This window comes from Coturnix japonica, chromosome 19 (genome assembly GCF_001577835.2).
Source record: "Coturnix japonica isolate 7356 chromosome 19, Coturnix japonica 2.1, whole genome shotgun sequence".
Classification (NCBI taxonomy): domain Eukaryota; kingdom Metazoa; phylum Chordata; class Aves; order Galliformes; family Phasianidae; genus Coturnix; species Coturnix japonica.
In genome coordinates this window covers 7410850-7432181 of record NC_029534.1, presented here as the reverse complement: position 1 = coordinate 7432181, position 21332 = coordinate 7410850, and the positions used below count along the sequence as shown (strand labels likewise).

Sequence of the window (21332 nt, the reverse complement as noted above, 5' to 3'; positions counted from 1 at the left end):
CTGTGTCCTGCCTTTCCCTTGTTCTCCCCAGATGCTGTCTGACAACAGCTTTTGGCTTTGAATTTTTCCATTGCCGTGCTCCACATTTGTCTCCAGTTTCCACCATGTGCAGGTGGCCTGCATTATGCCTCAGAGTGTTAACTGTGTCTGTGCTGGAGAGGCCAGCAGCAAGCTGGGATGCCTGCTCAGTGTCAGCAAGAACACCGAGCTATTTAGAAACATCTGAATCCGGAGCAGTGAATGGGGGGTATGTGTCTGTGGGGGAAACATCTGGAGAAATAAACTACTTCCAGCTGGTTGGGGGAAAAAAAAACAGGAAAAAAAAAATACCCTACTTAAATGTAAAAACTCAGTATATGTTAACATTGTGCTCTATGGGCATTCAGAAAATGTCTGGTGGCAGCAGGGTCTGAGCTGCTGGCTGCTGCTCGTGGGCTCAGGCTGATGCCTGCAGCTGTGTGTGTACATTTGCTGCAGGTAACTGTGGGTCATGGCTGGGGAGGATGGCACATTATTTTTTTATTGCACAAGCCAAATCTTTAGGTTCCTTGCATAGAGTATTTCTTCCAGATGTGGCATTGCAAAAGCCATTTTGTGGCACTGAAGACCACGCAGGCACTTTTTTGGTGGCTGTGTTCCATGCTATTAGTCATTACTTAGGATTTATTTCTATATGGAGGGAACTTGGAATAAAGCAGCTGGAGAAGGTGCAGGAGCCAGCCCTGCCCCCTTGCTGCATGGACACAATATTCTTCTCCTCTGTGTCCTCCTGTGCCTCTGCTAAGGGTCCCAGAGATGGTGAGATCCTCCCACTGCTGGGCACTGCAGCCTGCTCCCATGGGATGCCCAGGACTGTGTGTCTGTGCTCTCTGTCCTTCCACCTCACAAAGTCACTCTGCAGGCATTGCAGCGTTAGTCTTCCCTGAGCACATGGAGCAGAGCCTGTTGCTGATAAACGTGATACCCGAAGGACGTGTTCCTTTTTTTTTTTGGCAGTGTTTCCGTGGGAGGTTTGAGATGAAGAGAGAAAAACATGGAAATCGTTTTTATCTCATGCTCAGTCCCTGCCTGGTAAATCCTGAAGAGCTGATGCCACTTGGTGCGGGAAGCAGGGCTGTGCCATTCCTGCCCACCCGAGGTTTCCCTGCTTTGTTCTATTTATTGAGCAGCATCTCCCACACCCTTTGCCAGACTGTGACTCATAGCAACAAAGCCTGTGCCGAAGCCATATGCCTCAGTGCTGGATGGAGATGGGAGCTGCAGGTTTCTCACAGGAGGATAAACTGTGTTTATTAAAAGACGATCAGATGCTTCTTCCCTTAAGGCAGCATCTAGCTGAGGCTAAGTAATAATAACTCATTACCGCTGAGACAAATAACTGCTTTTCCTCAGGTCAGAAACTTCTTCGTCCCCCCTGCAAGCTCCACTGAGGGCTGTCCTACACCGAGTGTCGGTGGCCTCACACCCAGCATGGGGGAAACAAGGGAGATGAGCCCCTGCCCAGCGCTGTGCCTGGGGAAGGGTGGGCTGGAACGTCCCTGAGTTTTCCTGGCATTGTGCTGGGTGGGGAGCGGAGCAGGATGGGGATTGCTGTAAAGCAGAATGCAGCATCTGCGCTGTTTCAAAACATGTCAGGTCCTTGCTGACCTGTTCAGATTGCCTGTGCAGGCTCCAGATGGATTTCTCTTGGGTTTTAGTCTCTGGCTTCCTCTTTGTATCCAGCTGCTCCAGGCTGCAGGTTTGGCTTGCAGGGCCGTGCTCTGGCCCCATCCCTTCTGCAGGAGGCCTGGGGGCAGCCTGAGGCTCTGCTCTGTGCCCAGTGGGATTTGGCCCAGTGTTAAGCTCCAGGAGCAGCTCCATTTGGCCCTGGAGGGGCTTGTCTTACTTCCTGCAGAAGCTGTTTTAGTGATTGGTGAGTAGAAAAGGGTTTGTGAGAGCTGCTGCAATCCCCTACATTTCAACACGTGCGTGGCTTTTCCTTTCACCTCCTCCCAGCCTGGTGTGAATTGAGTACTTTCAGGGGGAGGAGACTGCTGGGAGCTCTTCTCTCCCGTTGCATTGGTTACAGCCCATAAAAACATCCCAGGAATTTGCCACAGCAGTCCCTCCATCATGAAGGCAGCCTTTGTTCCCAGAGTCACAGCAGCACCTCTGAGCAGCATGTGTGGGCTGGGGGCTGTAGAGCGGGCTGGGGGCTGCTGTGGGGCACAAGGACCCAAACCACAACTGGGCAGTGTTTCCCAGTGTCTTGTCAGGACAGGGTTTCGCCCTGTGCTGCTTAATCTGAGTCAGAGAAATGGAAATCCTATCTTACACAGACATCTTTCCATGAGCAAGAAGTTACATGTTCCATTCCAGGCTCAGGATCTCATGCTGGTGGTTTTGGGGTCTGGGTGCAGGTGGGATGTGGCCCCACTGCCACCGGAATGCAGCAATAGCTTGCACCCAGCCCACAGCACGGAACTGGGAAGAAAGAAGTGTGTTTTGTTTTTGAGGAAAGCCCAAAACGCTTTGATGGGGACGAAACCTCTTTTGTCAATCCAGTTCTAAAAGTCTTTCTTGAAGGGATCACTCTGACATGGCAGAGAGCAACAGACCCGGCCCGTCAGCCAGTTTGGAAGGGTCAGTCCAGGCCCGTGCTGCTGAGGATCCCCTGAAATGCTGGGGCTGGGGGCAGGTACAGCCTTGCCCTTTCTAATGAGGTCCCTGGGTGCTGTGTCCCTGGTGCTCGGTGGCTCACACAGCGCAGGGCTGGCTGTGACTCAGCAAGCACTGGTGCCAGGCCTGGGCTTTGTGTTGTGACTGTCCCCAGCAGCGCTGACACCTGCAGTTCCGGCAGAGCTGGGCTGCTTCAAGACATCATGGTGCTTAAATATCTTACAGAAAATCATTAAGCAATTAAACTGGCAACTCTCACATCATATGAAAAGCAGCCTGTAGTCTGTATAGTAAACAGGGCATTGCTTTCTGTTCTTCCTGGGTGTCTTCTTGGAGTCCAATCCTTGCTTCAGAATAACTATAATTATCTCTAATTGCCATTATTGTCTAACATTTTTAGCATTTTCAAGTGCAAACTGTTAGTTTTTCATGAAGATACAATCGGCAGCCAGGGTTCACAATGAAAGCAATTAAAATCCTGTGATTGTTTCAAGCCTGCTTGTCTACAACGGTTTCAACCTGCATCACTTGCCAAGACATAGACCAGGAGCTCAAGAGAAATGCAGCATTTATTTGGTAACCCAGCAAAGCTACAACCCCTTGCTGTCTCCAATGATTTGTATCTATGACACTTTTTGGAAGGACAAGCGGGGAGGGGAAAGCAAGCATTTTCTAGAATACATCCCTGGAGAAAATACAGCGAAGATAAAATTATGCACATGAATTATGCAGATGAATTATGATTTCACTCCTATTTTTGTTGGGATTAGCTCATGGTTGGTGTGCATCCCTGGCAGCCAGCACAGCTCTTTCCCAGCCCCAGCTGTTTGCTGCATTTTGGATCCCACATTCCCCTCCCAGCAGAAAAGAGTGATTTGAGCTGCTCCTCAGAGTTCCTTTATGGTACTTCCGAGCTCCTTCAGAGGTGGCATGGGGATGTCTCAGCCTCTGCCAGATCCAGGGAAGACAAAGCCCGGGCAGCAGGAGCACAGGCTGGATCACAGCTGACCAGTATCTGTTGCACCCCTGAATCACTGCACTGAATCTCAGCAGTGGCTCCCAGCACAGCCTATTTATGCCACGTTAAATAAGTCTGGTAGTCCTTCCCAGAAATAGCTTTGGAAACCTGAGCCCCGGTTCTCAGGAGGGCTGGGTGACCTCAGAGTGCAGCACTTCCATTTACAAGGAGGTATAATGCCCTCACTGGAGGGAAGGAATTATCCTGATGAACCAGTTAGGAAGACGAGCAGGGGATCCTGATGGGATGCAGGGCCCAGCAGTGTGGGTGGTCTCCCTCCTGCTTCCCTTGGGTGCTGGGACTTCTCTGGCCATCCCACATGCTGTCCCCCATCCTGCCACAGAGCAACATCCCTGACAGCGCCAGCAGTTGCTTGCATGAGAAAATGAGATTAGGAAAATATTTCAAGTATCCGTATCTGTCCTTCAGGGGCAAACAAGCCTGGAGCCAGCACTGTTTGTCCGTCAGCTGGCCTGCAGCTTGGGAAAACAGACAGAAAGCAGTGGGAGATACCTTTGGCACCAGCGGAGATAAAGCTAAGTGCTGCTCTGAATCTGCACATGCCTTTGGAGAACTGCAGCACCTTGCTGGGGGGGCACTCACTGCATCTCCATAGCCAAACATCCCAAGGAGGAGAATCTGCATTTTGTGTTTGCTTCCCTGGGCAGGAGGATTTTCCTTGATTCACATTTAATCTGCTCTGAAATCATGCTGATAAGAAGTGAAATGTCAGCATGTTTGGAGGCAGGACTGACCTGGAGCACCTGGCAAAGAGACTCCCTGGAATTCTGATGAGAGTTACAGGCCGGTTATTCTCCAGGACAGCTATTCTCTGGTGGGCAGCTGGGGCAGGGCAGGTGAGACCCACCCAGAACTGACTCTGGGGCTGCTGCTGTGTGGGGAGGACACCTCTCCATGATTCTAAGCCTATCACAACTCCTGATATCAACAGGGAAAGAGATTGCACTACATCTTGGGGAGCCACGTTCCATTCTTCCCTGGGAACTTCAAAGGAGCTGAGCAGTCCAGTTCCCACGGATTCACTTTGAAAACACCAATGTCAAATCATAACACACAGAATTACAGGGGGAAAAACAATCCACCGCACTTCAGCCACTGTTTTCCTACCAGTGAGCAGTCACAATTTATCAAATGTCAGCTAACACTGGAAGACATCCCTACAGTTATTGACTATCCCTCCAGTTACTGACTATCCCTACAGCTATTGACTATCCGTACAGTTACTATCCCTACAGTTACTGACTATCCCTACAGCTATTGACTATCCCTACAGTTATTGACTATCCCTACAGCTACTATCCCTTACAGTTACTCACTATTCCTACAGTTACTATCCCTACAGTTACTGACTATCCCTACAGTTACTATCCCTACAGTTATTGACTATCCCTACAGCTATTGACTATCCCTACAGTTATTGACTTATCCCTTACCAGTTTTTTGATCTATATCCTTTCCTTAGTTATTGACTATCCCTACAGCTATTGACTATCCCTACAGTTATTGACTATACCTACAGTTATTGACTATCCCTACAGTTACTGACTATCCCTACAGTTACTATCCCTACAGTTACTGACTATTCCTACAGTTACTGACTATCTCTACAGTTAATATCCTACAGTTACTGACAATCTCACATTTACTGTGCAGAAAGAGGCTGTTTTCTGGCCTGTCCCAGCCTCACTCAGCTGTGTCCTCCTCTCTACGAACTGCCCTTCTGACACTTCTCATCCTTCTGAGATAATAAACAATACTTTACAAAATGAAGTGCTGACAAAAGAGACAAAACCAAACACGGGCTGTGGCAGGAGGAGCCGATCAGGCCCAGCACTGCCCCCTGCCGCCATGGCCGCCCCTCATGTGTCCCCCCTCGGCCGCCGTCGATGCCTCGGAAGTGTTCCGCGTTGTCATAGCGATATTGCCGGAAGGGCGGATCATGGCGGCGGTGGCGGTGTCGGTTCGTGATGCGGTGCCGGGCGGCTCGTTCCGGCGGTACCTGGTTCGGTTGGGCGCGCTGCGGACACAGCCCGGAGCGGAACGTTCCGCCGGCGGTCGGCGCACCGAGCTGCACCTGCTGTTCGACCAGCTCATCTCCGAGAACTGCGGGCCCGCGCCGGCTGCGGGGCCCAGCGCGCAGGTACCGGGCGCTGCATCGTGCGGGGGCTCGCAGCCGCCTGGGGCCCGTCCCGTGTCGGGTCTGGAGCGCTGCTGGAGCCGTGTGAGGGACGGGGAGCTGGGGCGGGGCCGGGGCGGCGCGCTGCTGTGCGGCCTGACGGTGACAACGCGCTGCTTCCCTCCCCAGGATGTGTGTGTGCTGCTCGCACAGGCCTGTCAGCTCGTCCACTTCGACCAGGAGCATCTCGTCAGCAAAGTCTGTCAGCTCATCCATCACCTGCTCAACAGGTTCCAGGTACGGGAAATTGGCTGTGCATTAACTGCCCTGTGCTGTCTGCCTGCTCCCACGTTGAGCCAGAGGGGCCTTTTGCCATTAATGTGGGGCTGTGGAACTGAACTCGTGTGGAGCTGCGTGCATTTTCAGTGCAGTGTTCCTTTACTCTTTGACAAGGTTCTGCCCTGTGGCTCTACTGTGACTGGGGGCTTCCTTGTGTAAAGGCTGCTCTCTTGGGCAGTACTCTTGGCTATAGGATGCTCGTGTGCACTTATCTGTTTCTTAAGTGTAAGTTTCTAATTTTGTGATGTTGTGTAATTTTAACAGCCGGATTACCCAAATCTGTAGATGTGGGGATATCAGTACACTGATCAGTACACTAGGTACTAGAATAGGCTCCCCAGGGATGTGGTTGAATCGCCATCCGTGGTTGCGTTTAAGAGCCATTTGGATGTGGTACTCAGGGATATGATTTAGTGCAGGGTCTTTAGAGATAGGGTTCTGGTTAGGCTGCGGTTGGATGTGATGATCTTCAAGGTTTTTTCCAACCTGGGTAATTCTATGATTCTATGATCAGTACAGGATAATGCTGTTTTCTTGACCATAATCCTTTTCTATTATGACAGGTGGTGGTCGATGAACAGAACTTGAATTTTCTTCTCTCTTACTGCATCTCTGCTCTTAAGCAATGCAGCTCTTGGACACACGTTGAAATTCTGCAAGCCTTAGCAGCTGTTGTTTACAATAATGGACCTAAATGTCAGAAGGTGTGTTTACAAACTAAGAGAAAGTATGCAAGAAAGAAAGGTTTTCATCCTTTACTCTTTCATCCTTTTTTTTTTTTTTTTTTTTTTTTTTTTCCTTTTTAGATAAAAATGTCCCTTGTTCTCAAATCACCATTCCTTTTAGGTTAAGATTAGATCCCAATATAATCATGCATAGTATTTGTGCAGAAGTTGAATTGCAGGTGTGTTAGGTGTGTATTTTAATAATCAGTATATAGCAAGATTTTTCCTATGCTCATTGATGGTGTACCTGCATGTAGCACTGGTAGGGTCCATCCAGGATCTGGTTTGAGCCAGAGGCGTACAACGGAAGAAAGGCACCAGGCTCAGTCTGCAGACAAAGTGCTTTGATCTGTCCATGTGACAGCCAGAAGGAACATGGGGAGCTTCGAATTGCAAGACACTGCAGTCTCTATTGAGGATCCTGAAATTTATCCTGCAGCCTGATTTGCTCTTTGCTGTGCAGTGGTCTCAAAACCATTTTGAAGCGGCAGTTGTCTGGTGTCATAGCCAAAGTTTGCACAAAGCTTCTTTTTGCTGCAGTGTAACTGGTAGTGTTTGATTTGATGAATTCTCTTGCTCTCCCCAGCTCTTGGCAGTTTGCATTGCAGTTTCTGCAGTTTGGCTGAAGCACAAGGTAGTGATGCTAGCAGTGCTGGAGCTGCCAGCTTGCGTGGGTTTGTAGCCTAGAAAACTGCAGAAGCTTGGTACAGCAGTTGTCAGTAACTTAGAATTATGTCTGGGAAGACGGCATACATTGTGACTCAGTCTGAACTATGCTCACACTTAGTACTTTTTTAAATACAAACCAGGAGAACTTTGGAAATAGTAATCTCATCGTTTTAGTAAACACAATCTGCCTGTGGAATTTGAAGATGCAGCTGATGAATCTTTTCTTGTAGCATAAATATGATATGTTTATTTACCAAACAGAGCCAGCAGGCTGAGGGAAGAGCATTGACCCTTAATGACTTTGGCTGCTTTGTTTTAGTACCTGCAGGATTTGCTGGGCAAGATGGGACTCCTGGTACAGTTCAGTGATCCTGCTCAGCCCGACGTGGAACTCAGGAGGGCAGCAGTACACAGCATGGCAAACCTGTGTCTCAGGTGCATACAGACTCTTACAGGTGGGGAGGTGGGTGCTTTAGATGATGTACATTTGACAACACAGACAGGTCTGCTCGGTGCCAGGAGCAGTGAACACAGGACCTGTAAGCTGCATATGCGTGAATTTGAAACATAAGTCTTTAGTGCTCTGAGTTATTGATTGTATCATCTATGGATAGAAACTGTAAAGTCTCAGGCTTCCAGAAGCAGTGCTAACATGGAAATGTTTAGAGAAGGAAATTAAAAGTTTTGTCTGGTCCTGTAATGACTGTTGGGAGATTGTGGAATGTCTGTGCCTGGAGATTCAGAATCTGAATGGACATGGTGCTGTGCAACCTGTTCTGCCTGGCTGTGCTTAGAGCAAGGAGGTTGGACTAGACGGTCCCTTCCAACCTCGGCTATTCTGTGATTCGAATTTCAGGAAAATCACTTGTAATACTAGAATTGTCCTTTGAGTATTACCAAACATGTGGTAATGGCTTAAGGTAATTAAATGTGCTGGAAACAGATGCTTAGGAATCCATTAAAAAGATTTTATTTAATGACTAAAGCTACTGCAGCCTTGGCCAGCTTTTACTGTATGGTATTTAAGACAGCAGAGATTAAAGTGATGCAGTTGCCTTCTCTTTGTACATTAAATCAAGTAGACATTAGAATGTTTCAACACATTAAAATTAAGAGATGTGGGAACTAAGAACTGACGGAAGTCATACTAGGTCCCCTTAAATGCAAATTCTTGCCTTTCATCATTTGTAGGCGTGACAGCTTGTTGAGCTATGCCTGGAGATTCATAGTAATTGAGAAGGTAGCCACAGAAGCAGAGAGCTGTAAGGCATGCTAGGATTGTGGGAGCTCCTTGTGCAGAAGGTTTCCCTTTGTTCTTTATAGTAGTAGAGCTGATCCTTTTCAAAGAGCTATCAATCTGTCTGAGGCCCTGCTCCACAGCCTAGAGGAGGGTTTGCATCTGAGTCTGGGTAACTTTATAAAGCTGTGAAGCAATGTTTTGTTTCTCACTTTTATTTAGTGTGCCTGGACAGCCATGCTTGGATGAGCCCTACAGAAGTGTCTGTTTTCAAACGTTCCTAAGTGTTCTGCAGTCTTCAAAAACCTCTAATGTAGATGACATTGTCTTTTGCATGGTAGGTGTGAGTCTTGAATACTCTGATTAGGAGATTGGCTGTTGGAATACTGGAGTTCGGAATGTAAGATATTTGGACTATTTTCAACTGAGATTTTGCTTAAATAGTTTACTTTTTTGTATTTGTTTTAATTGGACAATGTAAATAACTGTCATGGCAACTTTGTTGAGTGAAGCCGTAACTATTTAAAAAGTCATTTGAAAGATGTGAAGCTTCAGTTTTCTGGGCAGGAAAAGTAAGTAATATGTTTTTGTTTTCAGTTGCTACAAAATGCATTGAAAGGTATCCAGTCACTTCTGAATGGTGGGAAGATGAAGATAATACAAACTGACCAGCTTGGATCTCTCCTTGCGGTATTAAAGGTAACTACTTAAATTGACACTGAAGACACGTGCTGAAAAGGAAAAATACACAAACGTTTTTGTTGTTGTTTCAGAAATGTATGTTTCATGGGCTGCCAGGGCTGAGCATAGAGATGCCTGCAGCCTTGTACCCAGCTCCATTACCTCAGTATGACAAAAGGTCACCTGTCAAACAGGAGCAACCAGAGCCGGCTGCCTTTAAGCCCACAGGGGTAAGCTGAAGTAATACTCCTTTACTCATGTGTTTGTTGTAGTTGCATATTACCTGGTATGGGATTGGTGGCTAACAGGCTCTCTGTGTTCTGAGTGTGTGATACATTTTTGGTTTTTTTTGGTTTTTTTTTGCTTTTATGTTATCAGTTGTATGTCTCGGAACTAATTAAAATGCTTTGGTTTTGCCCCGAGATTATAAATGACTCTGCAGAGATGGGTTTACTTGACTTAAGCTGAGTGCGTCAGTTATTCTTCTGCAGCCAAGAATCCTTGGCCTGAAGGCGTGGAATTGGTGCTTGCAGACGAGGCAGAGTTCTTTATTTTATAAACTGCATTTTGTCTCCCAGCACTTGGACAATTATTTGACTGTTTCTGAGAGAAGTCAGCTTCATCTAGTGACTGATTTAAAAACATATATTATTTTTTAATTATTGTTATTTTGGTGGGTTTTTTTCCTCTTTTTTTTCCTTGTTTCCTCGTCTGTTCTGCTTAATCCTTATACTGTTATTTTTAATGTACAGTGTTGTACATACTGCATCTTAGTGCAATCATATGTATTGTTGCACAGAAGATACTAAATAGTATAACTCTTCTGGGTAAATTAAATCTCATCTAGAAACAACTCTTGGAAACTAAAGCTGTTACATGTTAACGTCCTATACAGAGGGCATGATTTACTATATTGAACTCTGCTTTTCTTGTGGATTAAAAGTTGTTTTGTTTTCGGTTGGGATTTTATTTTTCCCTTGGTAAAAGATGTACCACTATAAAACGATTGCACATCTTCCTGGATATATACGTATATATAAAATGTAGCTTTCTTCATACAACAGAACCGAAGAAAGAAGTCCAAAGGAAAACAAAAGAAGGGAGAGTTTGCGGAAGAAGGAAAAGAAGATTCGTGTGATACAGGAAATGAATCGAACCATGGAGCAGATGTGCTGAAACTAAACTTGGAGAACAGTCATTGTGTGGATCCTCGGGCTTGTGCATCAGATGTTGTATGTGTGCCTGCTGGGAAGGATCCCTTACCTTCACATGGCAATAGCTGGAAAAGAATCAGCAGCAGCGAGTCAGAATATTCTGATGCTGAAGGCGGAATACAGAGCAAAATGAGGTTATTGTTCTTCATGTAAACATAAAGCATAGTAGCATGTAGTACTAGGTTAAGTCCATTACTTTACACTTTTGCTATTTTTTAAATGTTTTTGTTTATTATTATTTTTTAAGATCTTATCAAGCCAAAGTTCGTCAAGGGGCGCTGGCGTGTTTCCTCTCTGCTATAAAGTCAATAGAAAAAAGAGTTCTTTATGGCTACTGGTCAGCATTTGTTCCTGATGCACCTGGCATTGGCAGCCCGCAGTCAGTGTCCTTGATGACTATTGCTTTAAAGGACCCTTCTCCTAAGGTGAGACAATCCCGAATAGATGAAGCATTGTATTTTCCGTGTATTAATTACAAGAGTTGTCTTCTCTGGCCTTTAGTCATACTTCAGCTGTATTTGTGTTGCTTGCTCTCTGTACCACAAGAAATAAAAGAGGATGTATCAGTTAAGGAAACCAATTACAGTCATTACTCATTTCTTGTGTAATGGCTCCTGAAGTTATACTGCATAGTAAGAATGTGGTACCAATCATGTGCTTGAGATGAGTATTTTAGAGGGCCTAGGAGAAAATAGTGGATTCTTAAAAGGTCTGCTGTAGCTAACAAAATTGTTTTATTGTTTCAGACACGTGCCTGTTCTCTTCAAGTTCTCTCAGCCATTCTGGAAGGTTCTAAGCAGTTTCTATCTATTGCTGAAGATGCTAATGATCACAAGAGAGCTTTTACTCCCTTCTCTGTAACTATTGCTTCTAGCATCCGGGAGCTGCACCGCTGCCTGCTGCTAGCCCTGGTGGCAGAATCGTCTTCTCAGACACTAACTCAGATAATCAAGGTAAAACTTTCAAGTGCTGCATGAGAGCTGAAATTGGTCTCTAGACTTCTGAAGAAAGATTGCCTGAAAATTCTTGTGGCTGTTAAGGACCAGGGGTGAAGAAGGAGGGCAAATAGACTGAAGCCTTGTGATGTAGTGGCAACAGTGACCGAGGCTTTCTGCAAAGGCCTAGGCTTTTTTTTTTTTTTTTTTTTTTTTTTTTTTTTTTTTTTTTTTCCAGTGCATTTTTCTTGTTCTGCATTTCTTTCTTTCTTTCTTTCTTTATTAAGATAAGTGAACCTATGAAATGATTCTGGAGGCTCACCCTGGCTTTGAAACCTGAATCTGAACAGCCTTCTTGAAAAGCAAAATTTTTTCATGGGCTGTTGAAATATCTTGATCTTTATGCCAGGTCACAGTAGGAGCCAAGCTTGCAACCAATTTTCAATAGCAGATAATTGGGCTATTTGTTTTAAGGTGTCCTCAGATAATTAGCTGTCAAAAATGACCTAAACTACCATCGTAAAATGCAATCTGTTGGAGGCCAGACACTGTAATCACTATGCCACGTATGTTCTTCTATGTGTTTCAGTGCCTTGCAAATTTGGTTTCAAATGCACCGTACAGCCGTTTAAATCCTGGGTTGCTGACAAGAGTTTGGAACCAGATAAAGCCATACATTTGCCATAAAGGTTTGTATTCTGTGTGAAGCCTCTTTGTATATGTTAGTCCTTAATTTAGCATTGGTTAATATACAATATATACATAATTAGAGAAAGCATTACCAAATTGTATGTTATGATGTGTCTCATTTGAAAACAGATGGAGACTGATGCATCAATGAGATGCTAATTGACTGGCTTTCTCTTCCCCCTCCCTGTTCTTTCTTGCAGATGTTAATGTTCGAGTTTCTAGTCTCACACTATTAGGGGCTATCGTATCTGCCCAAGCACCTTTACCAGAGGTGCAGCTACTTTTACAGCAGCCCAGTTCTTCAGGGCTAAACAACAGTGGTAGTGCAACCCCTCATCGTTTTAATTTTTCTGAGCAGTGGAGAAAAGCACTCCCCTTGGAAGGGGAATCTCCAGAGAATCCGTCAGGATGTTTGCCTCCAGAACCATGCTGGCTTATTCGTCTTTGTATTTCTGTCATTGTTCTGCCCAGAGAGGATTCCTGTTCTGACAACGATGCTAACTTTCCATCTGGGAGTGTTTATGAACCATCTCCTGTTCGTCTGGAGTCCTTGCAGGTGAGAATGAACAGTTAGCTTGTAAAGCAGTCATCTTGTACAGTATCACATAGCCTCAGGCCTGCTGAGTCTTGTGGGTTGCCTTTGCTCCTAGCTCTTGCAGAGAGCTGTAGGCGAAAGCATTTGCTGGAGCAGCATTTCTGGTCTGTTGTGACTGAAAGAATGCTAACATTTTGATTCTGTGCTTGTGACCACAGCAAAACCACCCCGTAGTAAAGCTGCAGCAACGAGTTCATCTGCCTGTCATTTTTGTCTTTATTATTTTTAAATGTTTAGTTGTGTGTGCTGGCATCTGGTGAAGGCTGCGAGTCTCCCTCATGCAAATTCCTCCATACAAAATCTATCTTGAAGTTTTGATAGAAAATGGTGGGGGAAGAATTCTGCAATTGGTAAACAGAGTACAGAGAGCTGTGGGATGGTACTGGCGTGACTAAAGAAGTACTCATATATGTTGAGACTTGGCCATGTTTTTCTTCATGTAACCACAGAAAATGGTAATATTTTGTAATGTGCATCACAGAGAATCTCATACTTCTTCTGGAATAGTGCTTATTTGTTAAATCCAGCTTTGCAGAGCACAGCAGCAGTGTAGCAGGAGATGCAGAATGTATTGCTCTTACAGGCAATAGCTTTTTTCACTACAGGAGACTTCTCTTATAGTAAATAATTCATTGAGTTGCTACCTGATAGTGCTTTTGTGGCTCTTTTTTTGAACAGGGTAATGGAATCGGAAGGGTTTTAATTAGCTCTACTATTCTAGACATTGTGCTGTAAGGTGTATCTGTTACATTATAATTCAGTGTGTGGCTGCTGTGTTGATTACGCTGTTAACATGCTTTCTTTATTAGGGGTATTTTGGTTTAATATAAGGAAAAAACAATACTGAATTTATCTTTTGCTTGTGATTAGGTGTTAGCTCTTCTTGTGAAAGGGTATTTCTCTATGGCTCAAAGCTATTTGCTAGAACTTGGAGAAGTGGCTTGTAAATGCATGGAAGAAATGGATCCATCCATTCAGCTTCATGGAGCCAAAGTAAGTGTGTGAGGAAAGGCCAGTATTGTTCTGTCAGGTCAACTTTGTCAATCAGTGTGCTTTGTGAATACAGATGAGTAATGCTGAATGTTCAGAGAGTCTGCAGGTTTCATGTTGCAGCGCTCTGTGATAAACTGGTGCTTTTCAAAGTGGCAGTGTGCTGCACTTCCAGAAATGCATTGTGACCTTCCAGTCTTGAACTTGGAGCAGAGGTTTGGTACCCTGCTGAGTTCACTGGGAAGTTTGGGAAATGCGTGTACTACAACACTGGCCCTAATCTAATTTATCATCACTTGGTGCATTAACTGTAGTCTGTTACCCAATGGAAAGCTCAGGGATTTCATCTTTGCTCAACTGTTTGTTATAATTCTTTAGCTGGAGGCTCTGTGTAAGAAAGGCTTTTCCTCTGGGTCCTTCACTAGCATGGACAGAATAGAGCAAAAATTAATACTGGATCTCCTTTACCCAGAGAACAAAAATAGAGCTATAGTCCTAGATAAAGATTTCTGTAGTTTGGTGATACTTGAGTCACCCTGATAAAGGCCTGGTTGCATTCTGCTTCCTTGCAGCTTCTGGAGGAGCTGGGCACGGGTGTAGTACAGCAGCACAAACCCGACTCAGCTGTTGCTCCTGAGAAGAGAGTACCAATCAGCATGGTGAGTGTGTGGGCTCCCACTCAGATTCTGCTTATTTGAGCTTCCTTTCTTGAATTCCCTGCAAAGTTTCTGATGTGGAAACTGATAAATCAGTCACAGGAAAGCAGAAAGGAAGTAAGTACCCTGCAGCTTTATAGGTGCTGGTATGTACCATTTCTGCAGTTTTCTGCATTAATTTGGCATTCATTTTGGCTGGTAGGCAAGTAATCCTTTGACATGGCATTAACACTGCCTTTCTGCCTTTCCGCCTTTCCTTATCCATCTTCTTTCTGTCTGACATAAGTCAGCAAGCTGGAAGACCAGTTCAGGCTTTGTGTGTGTCTTTACTATCACATAAAAATGTGTTTGGAGTTGTGGTGAACTTGCACTGCTACAGGAGGCTGCCTAAATGTTCAGTCTGCTCACGTGTGGAGTGAGGGTGGCCACAATGTTGTATGTAACTTCAGAAATGTTTGTTGCCTGAGGCTGTTGTTTAGATGGGTTTGCTGAAGCTGGGGAACTAGCATTGTAGTAGTAATGTAGACCTGTTTAGGTCTTGTTTCTGTGAACACAGGGAAATGTTATAAAGTTCTTTAGATTAAGCTAAATTTTAAGCTTGTCACCAGTGACCCTCCCTGTCAGGAAATGTGTTCAGCAGCACTGGCTTCCTGTTAATTGATATGAATATAAATTGTCAGGCAAATGAAAATACCCATCTGTGTGATTTCAAAAATGGAACTGTTATTCTACCTAATGCAATCTAATCCAAGTGTGTGTGTGAGAGAAGGAACAACTTGGTGAACAAGTGCTTTGTAGCACTACTAAAATGTCTTGAAAACATTTTGGTTTTGGTGCTAATTATTTTAGGATTCCAAACGGCTGTAATCACTTTTCTGTGAGATTATGCTATCTGCTGTATGTCTTCTGGATGACAGTAGAAAAAGACAAATTATCATAGAACTTCAGCATAATTGCTGAGTTTAAATAGGTAAGCTGTCTGCTGTGTCTGTAGGTTGTAACCTTCTGGACAATGATGTTGAATGGCCCTTTACCTGGTGCTCTCCAGAATTCTCAACATGCAACTCTTCAGACAAGTGCCTGTGATGCTCTGTCCTCCATCCTGCCAGAAGCTTTCAGCAGTCTGCAGGTAATAAAGCACTCCTATAAGCTCAGTGTTCTTACCTATGGAGATGTTTTCTTGACTACTGCATTACGGAAATATAAAACCCTTAACATTTACAGAGAAAAGGGAGAGAATGTTTTTTGCATTCAGAGTAAACTGTGACCATTGAAGACTGGAAAAGGCAATATTGGGAGTAATTAGTCTCACAAAACAATTAAACTGTGGGTCACAGAAGTTCTTTGGCCCTGCTGTGAATGCTCAGCCTTGGCTATTGATGCATGGGAGGGCAGGAATTTCACTGCACGAGGGAAGGGTGAAGGGTTGCTATTTTGCTGGTTAAGCAGTTGAAGGGACAGCTGGCTTAACAGCCATGGACTGTTGTTCACCAATTCACATGCATGTTTTTTCTCTTGGCTAGTTTTTAAAACATTAAGCTGCAGTGTTTGCCCTGTCGGAAGCAAATGAATATGTTGGCCCTCCTCTCCTTTTGCAACTTGAAATATGCTCTTAAACATGAAAGCCTTGGCAGTGTACCACCACTGCATTGTGCAGCTCCTTTTGTGTCACTGTGCCCTTCTTGATGGGGAGTACTTTGCCAGATCTAATTTGCCCAAGAATTGCCAGTGCAGCAATATCTCTGGAATTCTCAGCCTGGTTTCTCCCAAGTACAGCATGTGCTCCATCACTCTGTACTTTGATCTTGTACACTCTCTTGTCCCCATGGCTGCGTGGGGTCAAGTCAGTGCCCACTCTGACCCTTTGCTCTGATGAAACAAAGATCTTTGTTGCGGGCTGGTAAACTGACAATCTGTCCAGGATGAACTTAATCTACCTTGTTATCCTCGTTCATGAAGTCGGAAGAGTGAAGTAAGACAGGAAAAAGCAACCTATCCAGTTTGTTTTACTTCTGACGGACCATTTACCTTCTGCATTTGGATGACAGTTAATATTTAGTTTCCTTCACAGTATTATCTAACAGCAACAGGATAACATTTTCTCTGGAAGCATTCCAGTTTCCTGTGTGGCATCATCAAATGCCCATCAATTTACTTTGAAAAGTACACTCTGAATAATAGTTTTCTATAGATTCCATGCATTAAGGTATCTCTGAGTATTTGTTGGTTATTTTTCTTTGTGGGCCAATTTTGTTTCCTGTTTCCTCTTTTGTTGCCATGACTGTCTGTCATTTCAGAATGACCAGCAGATACTGTGCATCACTCTGCTGCTTGGCCTGAACCACAGCGAGACCCCACTGGTAAAAGCTGCTGCCGTACGTGCCCTTGGGGTCTACATTCTCTTCTCTTGCCTTCGTCAGGTCAGAACTAGTTAAACTTTTTCTTACTTTGAACCATTTTAGAATGGGTTTGATGAACCGTAAGATAGGGACATGAGTTCTTTCGCAATGAGCCTTCCTTCATTCTTTTGGTCTTTGGCATGTATCGTTTTTCTTTACTACCCCAATCTGCCCCTTGCCTGGTATGGGAACACAAATCAGTGAGACTCTGTGTGAGATGAAGCAGAACCCAGAGTGCCTCATCAGGGAGTCCAAGAAGAGGAGAGGACCTTCACCAAGCTCTTGGAGACCAGAGTAGGAGAGGAACAGCAATAAAGTAATGCTGGGAAGAAGGGAGCAGCTGCACTGTGTTGAGTTTAACTGAAGATTTTGATGGGAAGGCTTCAGTTTTGCTTACAGCCATGAAGTAAAGCTTACACAGAGAAAAACACTGGTTTGCTTCCACAACAATGTGATCTTAGCTCGCATAGGGTAGCAAACTCATTTTTGCAACGTGGCCTTAAATTTTAACAGAAAATTATGCTGTAGCTGATATTGAGAGTTCAGTCCAAATATTTTGAAAGGAAATCCTTTATCGTGGGCAAAGGAATGAAAATGAAATATATAGTGCCATAGAAGAGATGATAAAACAAGCAGCTCAGCAGGGAGTTTGGCAAAGCAATTACTTTCTTAATGGTGGGATTTAATGAGTGTAAGAATGGCAGTCCAGGTAATTATGTTAAAATCCAAAGTAACTGAAGCACCAATGAAATTAAATTATACAGTGAAACCTTTCAGCAACTGCTACCCAGGAGAGTGGTGAACTTGGTCACCATGGAGGCTTGGACTGTTAATTAAAGATCAAACAAAGCTGTGCAGGAAGCTTGTTAAAAGTTAATGTTAAAAGTTGTCACCTAAAAAAAACATATGTTAATAGAGGCGGTCTCTGTGGAGATCCTGTTTTCCCTGTCAAAGCTTGTGTATCTGTCACTAAGGAAATCACCCATTTAAAAAAAGTAGCAATGACAAAAAAAAACCCCACAACTTTTCTAATTGCAGATATTTTCTTTTATAGGATGTGATGTTTGTAGCAGACACAGCAAATGCAATCCTGAACTCCCTCCATGACAAGTCTCCCAGTGTCCGTGCCAAAGCTGCCTGGTCCCTGGGCAACCTCACTGACACTCTGATTGTCAACATGTAAGTGGAAGCACAGCCCCTCTGGGTGCCTGAATTGCTGGGGGGCAGTTAGTATCTAAAAGACAAAATCTGTGGTGGCTGTGTCAAAATCGAGTGCTTCTTTGTAACCTCTCTTTAGCCAGCATTTCTAGTCGTGTGCAGGGCAGTGTCAGCAGTATCCCACTGCCTTTGGTGTTGGATTCAACTGCTTGGTTTTGGATCTTGTCATTAGTTCCAGAGCGTACACCAAGCTTACTGCTCTGGTTTTTGTGTGTCGCTTTGTGTAGCTGTGTATTCCTTGGTAACTTTACTTTCAACGTAACCCAAAAGTAGGACTGATGAATATTTAACACTTCTCAAACCAAAGACTGAAGGATGTCCAACCAACTGTTACATTTTTAACAGGAGAAATAGTTTTCATATATTCCTGCTAATGAATTGCCTCTGAGCAATTCATTGCCCTCTGTCTTTTATTACAGACTTAATGCATTGCTAACAGGCTTTCTTGCATTGATAGCTTGGTTTTAAATTAATAAACATAGTGGTCACATGTAGTAAGGTCTGCCTTACATATTAGCCTTCTAAAGAGTGAAGGTTGTTCATACGACTTTATAAAGGATTGTATCACATCTTTGAGAGTGGATTTTCTGAGCCAGTCTTTCACAGTGTGCTCCTTCTGCTAGGGAAACAATGGGGCAAAGTTTCCAAGAGGAATTCTCTGATCTCCTACTGTTGAAGATGTTACGGTCTGCGACCGAAGCATCCAAGGACAAAGACAAGGTATGACTTAGGGAAAGAGGGTGGAAGATCATGGTTGCATTTTTTTATTGGAAAGGGCACTAGCTGCATGCCTGTGGGATGTTCTGCCCCAGCAGAATGGGAGCTGCAGGTCAGCATCCTCCTTTGAGAGCTGATGTTTTTGTTTTTCCTCTCCAGGTAAAGAGCAATGCAGTCAGGGCTCTTGGGAATCTGCTTCACTTCCTGCAGCCGTGTCACGTAGCACACCCCAGGTTTAGGGAAGCCATTGAAGAGTCTCTCCAGGCCCTTGTTTCCACTGTTGAGAGTGAGGCCACTATGAAAGTGCGCTGGAATGCTTGTTACGCACTGGGCAATGTATTTAAGAACAGTGCCTTGCCACTTGGTGAGTAGCCTTGTCCCCGTGGCTCAGTCTTTGTACAGCAGGTTGTGGGGTTGATAAGCTCTGTTAGAAATGTGTTGCAGAAGAGGGGAGAAAGCAAACGGAGCTGAATTGTGCTGTCATATCCAGAAGTGCATCTTTCTGGGAACTCTTATCAGTGAAGTAGGTTCAGATCCTGAAAATGCTGATATGGTCTTAACTGTGCTACCTTCACTTGGATGCGTCATGTTAGAAAGGAATGGGATCATAGTTGTGGATTAGAAATGGAAAAGCAAAACATTTTTACTCTCTGTAAAACATCAGCAGGTTGACCTGCTTTAAAGCTACTTTCATAGCTCATTATTTGCACGGATCTAATTAGAGAATACAGAACACATAAACCATTAAATATTTAGGAGATACAGTCACCATTTTCTTTACTATTTTGAGTGACCAAAATGGGTTTGTGGTTTTGCTTTTATCGTTACTATTTATTTACTGACAGGAGAGGCTGCTTGGACCACACAGGCGTACGGGGCTCTTTCCTCTGTGGTAAAGTCATGCAAAAACTTCAAAGTCCGCATCAAATCGGCCATGGCGCTCTCCATCCCCAGCAGGAGGGAATGCTATGGACACACAGAGCAGTTCTGCCACGTCTGGAGTGCCTTGGTGGAAGCCCTGCAGAAAAGTGAGGACACCGAGGACTTCCTGGAATTCAAGTACAGCGCCAGCCTCAGGACCCAGATCTGCCAGGCTCTGCTCCATTTGTTGAGTCTGGCGACTAACACAGACCTGCCACTCATCTGGGAAACCATAAAAGCAAATGGTGATGCCATCAAATCTTACGTTGTGCAATATATGAAATCTGGAGTAGAAGACAACGAAGCAGGAACGCACACAGACTATTGAAAGGAGCTATTGAACATCTGCATGGGGTAGAGAAACAGCCAGAGTGCAAAACTGGAGGGAGGGTGTCCGTTTATCTAGAGGAGATCTTGACAAACCATGTTGGTGCCACTGAGTTAACAGAAGCCTAAAATGGAGTGACCAGGAACTTGCTTTGATGGTGCAAAGAGAAGAAATGTGCTGCTTTCATTTATGCAGAGCATCCAAAAGAATGGTTTCCTGTTGATGCTGTGAAGCAATTGATTTCCATCCTAAATCACTCCTTGCACCTCATTAAACAGTTCTTAAGTTTTTGTTTTCCATGAACTCTGGAAGTTGTTCTCACTTGGTTTTGTTTGTAACTGTAACGGTGTTCCCCCTTGAAAAACAAATGCCTTTTCCTTCTTGGTATGTTTTATAAATGGAGCCTGTTGTGTGAGCTCCAAGAGCATTTTTTTACTAATGCTGCTATATTCAAAATCACTTTTGTAAAAGAGGGATGGGGCAGAATTTGTTTTTTTTAAGCACTGCCCATTTTGCCGCTCTGCTGTTCCTGCACTAACCCCAAACGTGCCAATATTTGAATACCAGCTCAGAGCAAACATGCTTTGCCTTTAACTGTCTGTTCCTGGTACCTCACACCTGGATTGGCCTCCCCTCCCCGCTGCCTTCGCTCCCTGTGTCCCAAGAGCTCAGCTCAGCCAGTAACTGCCCGCCAGCTGTGCTGAGTGAATGGCAGCTGTGGGTCTGACTTCAAACCGGTGCTATTGCCTTTCTGTGGGACGCTGGGATGTTCTGCACCTCGTGGCCTTGTGCTCAGTGTCCCCTTCCCCTTCCTTCAGGTTCCCTTGTTTGGTTTGTGCTGATAAGCTGCAGGTCGGGGCTCCGTGACGTTGCCAGGGGCTGATCGATACCTCCAGGAATGAGGCGGCTCAGGAGGCTCTTGTGGAGCTCCGTGCCCTGCTGTCCTAACCTCTGTGGGGATGTTTGAACAGAGTTCAGAGCAAGCCTTTGCTGTCATAAAAGCTGTGTGGCACACAGCATTTGTCCTCTGTTTTTCCCCTCCTTGCTCTTGCCGCAGGTTTCAGTGGGCCTCAAGTATTTGAGTATCCGAAACCCCTTCAGCTCAATGAGAGCCGCGGCCCGGAGCCTCTCACTGGAAGCTCCGAGGAGAAGCGGCTGCAGGAGCGGAGATCCTGGGCAGGAGGAGCAGAGCCGCCCTCGGGCTC

General features: G+C 44.8%; 1 protein-coding gene across 1 annotated transcript; it reads left to right on the top strand.

The window, feature by feature from the left end:
• Window positions 1–5602: 5602 nt before the first annotated feature.
• HEATR6 (HEAT repeat containing 6) lies at window positions 5603–20438 on the top strand. The gene is made up of 20 exons (XM_015881209.2): window positions 5603–5837; window positions 6003–6110; window positions 6716–6856; window positions 7866–7981; window positions 9006–9120; window positions 9381–9482; window positions 9557–9694; window positions 10529–10812; window positions 10926–11103; window positions 11425–11631; window positions 12203–12302; window positions 12504–12859; window positions 13769–13891; window positions 14461–14547; window positions 15539–15673; window positions 16842–16964; window positions 17998–18122; window positions 18785–18881; window positions 19038–19242; window positions 19724–20438. Exons 1-20 carry the CDS (start codon window positions 5637–5639, stop codon window positions 20125–20127), a joined length of 3345 nt encoding a protein of 1114 aa, XP_015736695.1. The 5' UTR covers window positions 5603–5636; the 3' UTR covers window positions 20128–20438.
• Window positions 20439–21332: the final 894 nt, after the last annotated feature.